A 6183-nucleotide genomic window follows, 5' to 3' on the forward strand; every position below is an offset into this window, starting at 1 on the left:
ACAAATTTAAAAAATATTACTACTTATTTAAATAACTTTTGATCCAGATGGTCAATTGTTTCTATTTTTTTTGTATTATTATTAAATGAAATTTAGAATAGTCTGTAATTCTTTCAAGTAGTTCTTAACATATTGCATTTGCCTTACAACCTCCTTAAGACTCCACGACCGTCTACGACTTCTATGTAGAGGACCCTTAAACGTATACTTATTTTGAACACATGATAGCAGTTTTACAAATACAAATAAATGCTATTATAATACTTTTTAATGTTTAAACAATATACAGTAACATTAAATAATGTTACTTTTAATAATAATAATAATATAACATTATCAAGAGTGGACGTATAATCATTCATTAATATTTCGAAGATATTATTCAATATTATATAATTTTAGTAAAGTATTCGTGAAATGTTACATTTAATATTCTAAAAATATGCTTAAAATATTACTTAATATTAAATAATATTATGCGCCTATAGGGATAATACGATATCATCTGCACCAAGAAAAATTCCAAGAATATCAAATTTCCGCGTTTTACATAAGAAATAAAAATTAGTCATAACGATTCATTTACGCCTAGTATCGTTGCATCGCGATTCGCACCGGTCGTTTATTACTTAGTTCCGAACGTGAGGATATGAACGGCGAATATGTCGTATAATTGTATGGAAATCTTGACAGATTCGCGTAAAGTAGCCACGGCAGTGTCGCTGCGTTTGGCTTAGCGCCAAGACATTACCAGTGTCTCCAGAACAAGCGCACGTATCTAGCTTTTACATTAATAAATAATAAACCGTGGATCGATTTAAAAGATAACTTTCGGTTTTAGATGGCTTTTTCCACGTGCGCAGGATTGAAATAGCGAATTCTTATTAAAAAATTATTTATATTTTACTCATCATAATGATACATAATTACTAATAAATAAACGTTTCGGTCTGTCATCAGACCATTCTCAATATTAAACAAATAATGCATAAACCAAACCTACAGCAATACTTCTATACATAATCTAACTTATCTCACAACATATATTCGCTTTTTTCGGTATTACAATTATATACATTTCCTCACGCAAGATTTTACAATCTAACAATTAATCCTATAACAGGTTCGATCGTCAAATTCTGTCATTATTATAATGTCCGAAGCTTTTACATTTCGCAATTTTTTCGAATTAATTTTACTCATGTGAAATGAGACACGTCTCAGCTGAATCGACTGTTTCTCTCGAGTCGATCCGATGTTTTCACAAATGCTAATATAATACTGTATAATACGGGCACCGACGAGATCTCGACACTGGCCGCATGCGCCGAACGTGCGTTACAACTTACATGCGTCAGTAGTGGGCAGTGCAAGTGGGCACTTGAGGCGACTTGGGCAGTAAGTTCGCTGCAGAGTAGTGCAGAGTTGTTGTGAGCTAGTGTGGTGACAGCTGATCGGTAAAGGATTAAATTCTTCTGCGTTCTCACATAATCTGAATTTTTCTCGTTTCGAATCTCCCCGTATCTCCCTATATAAGATTTCTCCTGGCTCGCAGCAAGACAACTTTCGGTCTCAACTTGTGTTTTCCGCTTTCAGCTGATTCAACAGTACGCCCGACGCAGTACCAGCACTCGTCGTATCATTAACGCCGGAAAAGGTAACGTATTTTATCGCCTGGAGACACGGATAAATGCTGCGTCACCCTGTCACTTTCTCCTTTTCCTTCGTTCCGCCATACATTCTTGCCATCAATGATCCATAATTCATTTTTTTCCACTTATTTTTTTGCAAGTTTCGGTTTAGAGTCTAGGATGACAGGTTGTTATCTAACATCAACGTCCCCCCCCCCTCTCTCTGCTCGTTTTCTCGCACGCGAATTATGCAATTCCCAGAGATTGAACAGAGATTGAACATTTGCAATTATTGAATGGAGATAATCTTCAGATTACACACCGTCATGCTACCGTCGAACTTTTTTTTATTATTATTTATATTCGGTATCACCTGTAGATTTATTTAGTTTGCGTTTGTACATCCATTTACGGTTCAATCCCTTTCACTTATAGATTAACGTTGAAGTATTTGCATAACGTTATATATTTGTTGATTTTCATTTAACTTAATATATTATATACATGTACAGGATGATTGAGAAATAAGTCGAGTGCAACTTTGTCAGAATGTTTGGGAGATTATCCTGAGTAAAAAAATGTCATAAATATAGATTTTATTCTCAATACTTACATAATTGCAGAAGTTTTAAAATTTTTTGCTGCTGCTAGTAAATGCTAATTAATAGTAACATAGCATCAATGCTATGATTTTATGCTTAACTATGTAACTGTTATGTATAACATTTGTGTATAACAATTTGTTATATTACATTGATATTATTGAGTGTCAAATTACAATATTGATGTTATGCGTTTATACTGTTAATTGATTTTTACTAGAAAATAACGTTTGAGAAATGAAAATAGAATAGAAGAATATGTAAACATCATTTATTTACAATTCAATGTTATAATAAATGCATGTTTAATATGTTCCTTAAATTTAAGCATACTGCATGCATCAAGGGTAAATTGAATGATGAATCAAAATATACAGGGTGTTTCACAACTATCGCATTTTCTCTTAAGGACGTATTCTACTTGAGATAATTTTGAGACGAAAATCCAAATACAAAAATATCAAGACCATAATAGTTTTTTAATTACAAACTATCTTTAACCAATTATAATTCAAAAACTATTGTAGCCTCGATATTTTTGTATTAGAATTTTCATCTCAAAATTACCTCGTTCTTAATAGGAAATGCGGTAGTTGTAAGACACCCTATATGTATAGTACACAATATACTGTATAAATTTTATTTTAGGGATACACTGAATATATTTGGTATTCAACATTATCCGGTTGGATAGCTTGATATCATTTTTGTTTTTTAGTATCCGGTAATATTTTATATTAAAAGTTTGCGTCATTTGGCGTCATTAATGCAAAATTTTATTCTTTTCAGCTGAACTTCTTGCACAGTTCATCTTTCCTTTTTTTCTTTTCACGTTGGCACGATAAAGAAAATTATTATCGCTATTTTTCCCTTGCTTTCCTTATATTTTTGGAACCCTTGTTCCATATCCGAATACTCCAGGGGTGATCCCGATTGATCACGGCTCGATTGGACACCACAAATCACAGCGACCGGTGCTTAGAAGCTTTGTAGTCTCAAGTGCTGTGAATGGCTCGTGTCCAATTGAGCCGTGTCCAACTGGGTGCCACTCAATATCCCATATCCGGTATATCCGGTAATTTTACGATGTAGTGCGTTCCTATTTTATTTGCTGCATATATCAGTATATATTCGTATTATTTTTAATGCCTGTCAAATATGTGATTTTATGAGTGTTTTCCAGCAAAAGACATAGATGACACAGTTAGTGAATCATTACATTTGTTATTTGTTAATGTGAGGGCCATGGCACACAAAAAAATTAAGCAATAAGCAAATTGATCAATCACAGTAAAGTCCGTAAGGCTATAACGTAAGCAGTAGCCAATCCAACATGTTAATTTCCTTAACTGCTTACATCTTATTGCCTTAAGTTTTTTGTGTGCCATGGCCCTTAAACAAAGACGAAATGATGATCGTGTTACCCGTTACACTATGCGTGCATTCGTTTATGCAGCGGTTAGCGCAGAAGTATTACTTTATCCTTGTTGTTCACCGAGTGTTGAACAAAGATTAAATGATACTCACTGCGCTAACCGCTGCATAAACGAATGCACGCTATGTTTCTTGCTGGGAAGCACCATATGATAGCAGCAAAATTTTTTAAATTTTGTAATTACTGCGAATAGAACAGGACTTGCGTTCATATAGCATTTTTTATTCAGGACGATTTCTTAAATATGTCAAAATTTATTACACTTGTCACCTTTCGAATTACCCTTATCCAAATCGATATACTTTCAGATCTTCTGACAATAATGCCGTGTCCATTTTTGACTCGTTTGTCTGCAAACTACATCCGCAATTATGGATCATCGTTGATAATGAATTACCGGCAACATTGCCCAGTAATGTCAAGATTGTTCAGTACAATGGCAAAGTCGGAGGAGTCTCAGCCGATTCCCGAATCTATACAAAATCAGTGTCCCTTCTTATCCAGAGAACGGGACGCTATTAAGAAAGCCAGTTTAGCAATGGAGGAAGATGTTATCAATCTAGGTACAACAGAGCGAAAAGAGGAGACGCAGTTCTCTTATGAGGAATTTTTCCATGAACAACTTATGCGAAAGAAGAAGGATCATTCATACCGAGTATTCAAGAAAGTCAATCGTTTGGCTGAAAACTTTCCAGTGGCTATGGAATACTCTTGGGGCGAGAAACCCATAACGGTATGGTGCTCCAACGATTACCTAGGAATGTCGCGTCATCCCGCGGTGATCAGCGCAGTTCGTGAAGCGTTGGACAAGTTTGGTGCTGGTGCCGGAGGCACGAGAAATATCTCGGGCAACTCCATGGGTCATGAGATATTGGAGAAACGACTGGCGCTGCTGCATCAGAAGGAGGCCGGTTTGCTTTTCACTTCCTGCTTCGTTGCCAACGACTCTACCTTATTCACGTTAGCGAGAATTCTACCAAATTGTCACGTTTTCTCCGACGCCGGGAATCATGCCTCTATGATACAGGGCATAAGAAACAGCGGCGTGCCGAAGCATATATTCCGGCATAACGACGTGCAACATCTGGAGGAGCTCCTGTCTAAGGTGGGCAAAAGCGTGCCAAAGATTGTGGCGTTTGAAACGGTACATTCTATGACCGGCGATATCTGTCCGTTACAAAAGTTGTGCGACATCGCACATAAATACGGCGCGATAACGTTTGTTGACGAAGTCCACGCAGTCGGCTTATATGGCTTCTCTGGTGCTGGAATTGGCGAGAGGGATTGGGTACTTCACAAAATGGACATTATATCCGGCACCTTGGGAAAGGCTTTTGGCAATGTGGGTGGCTACATTGTTGGTTCCGCGAAGCTGATAGACATGATAAGAAGTTATGCAGCGGGCTTTATTTTTACTACTTCGCTACCGCCTACTGTCCTGTACGGAGCTTTGACATCCGTCGAGATTTTGGCATCGGACGAGGGCAGATCATTGAGAACGAATCATCAGAAAAATGTCGCCTATATGAAGTCTATTCTTACTGCCGCCGGTCTTCCGTTAGAAACATCGCCCTCTCACATTATTCCGATAAAAGTAAGCTGCGACTAAATAGTTTAATTAATTGATTTTTATAATTAAACAATAATTATTGCTATAAAAATGATATTCTTTTTTAGATAGGAGATCCATTGGTGTGTAGTCAAATAGCAGACTATTTATTAAGAGATAAAGGACATTATGTGCAAGCTATAAATTATCCTACAGTTCCAAAGGGCGAAGAGAAGTTGAGATTAGCCCCAACACCAAAACATACTCAAGCAATGATGGATAAATTCATGCGAGACACGTTAGATGTTTTTCATCAGCTGAATATATTCAAGATAGCCACCAAATCGAACGATGGACCGTGTGCTATTCTGGTTCATTGACAAATGTATATAATATATGATTATCGTATACATAATCATACAAACAAAACCTATCTATTATAGATATCCTATATACGTCCTATTTAATAGCGATGGGCGTTATTTTATCTGTTACTGAGTAACCGTTATTGAGAAATAACTTTAATAACCGTTATCAAATTTGAAAACTTTATCGGACTTAAACAATTATTTTCAAATTTTAAATTTTATGAGTAAATGAAAGGTAAATAGTAATGTTTAAGATCTTACTCTTTAGCTTTTTTGCCAGTAGAAGCGCTGTCGACGCTATTACTGTATTAGACCAATATTACATGCATTCGTTTTTGTCGTACGACAAATTTTTCAAGTCTATTGATTGGCTATAGGACAAAAATCCTCTGTTTTGCAGCCAATTAACACGCTTGAAAATTTGTCACACGATAAAAAACGGACGCATATAATATTGGTCTTACTTAATTAGAGGTATATAATTATCAAGTCATTGACATTAATTTTTGTGTAAAATTTAACATTTTATATTTATTTGTTCGCACAAATATTTTAAATAATGAAATATTTCAAAATAGATTTCTTAAATGACTTAAAT

At 35.5% G+C, this 6183-nt stretch overlaps 1 protein-coding gene across 1 annotated transcript; it reads left to right on the top strand.

The window, feature by feature from the left end:
- Positions 1-1596: 1596 nt before the first annotated feature.
- On the top strand, positions 1597-5678 carry Alas (5-aminolevulinate synthase). Its single transcript, XM_018514258.1, has 3 exons — positions 1597-1657; positions 3977-5262; positions 5346-5678. The coding sequence occupies exons 2-3, from the start codon at positions 3991-3993 to the stop codon at positions 5595-5597; spliced, it is 1524 nt and encodes a 507-aa protein (XP_018369760.1). The 5' UTR covers positions 1597-1657; positions 3977-3990; the 3' UTR covers positions 5598-5678.
- Positions 5679-6183: the final 505 nt, after the last annotated feature.

The sequence above is a fragment of the Trachymyrmex cornetzi genome, unplaced genomic scaffold, assembly GCF_001594075.2.
Source record: "Trachymyrmex cornetzi isolate Tcor2-1 unplaced genomic scaffold, Tcor1.1 scaffold492, whole genome shotgun sequence".
NCBI lineage: Eukaryota > Metazoa > Arthropoda > Insecta > Hymenoptera > Formicidae > Trachymyrmex > Trachymyrmex cornetzi.

Bases quoted from the DNA above. Each gene is read 5' to 3' on its own strand.
- Alas (XM_018514258.1), top strand. From the start codon at position 3,991: ATGCCGTGTCCATTTTTGACTCGTTTGTCTGCAAACTACATCCGCAAT. The intron at 5,263-5,345 runs GTAAGCTGCGAC...ATTCTTTTTTAG, and splicing joins CTCACATTATTCCGATAAAA to ATAGGAGATCCATTGGTGTG.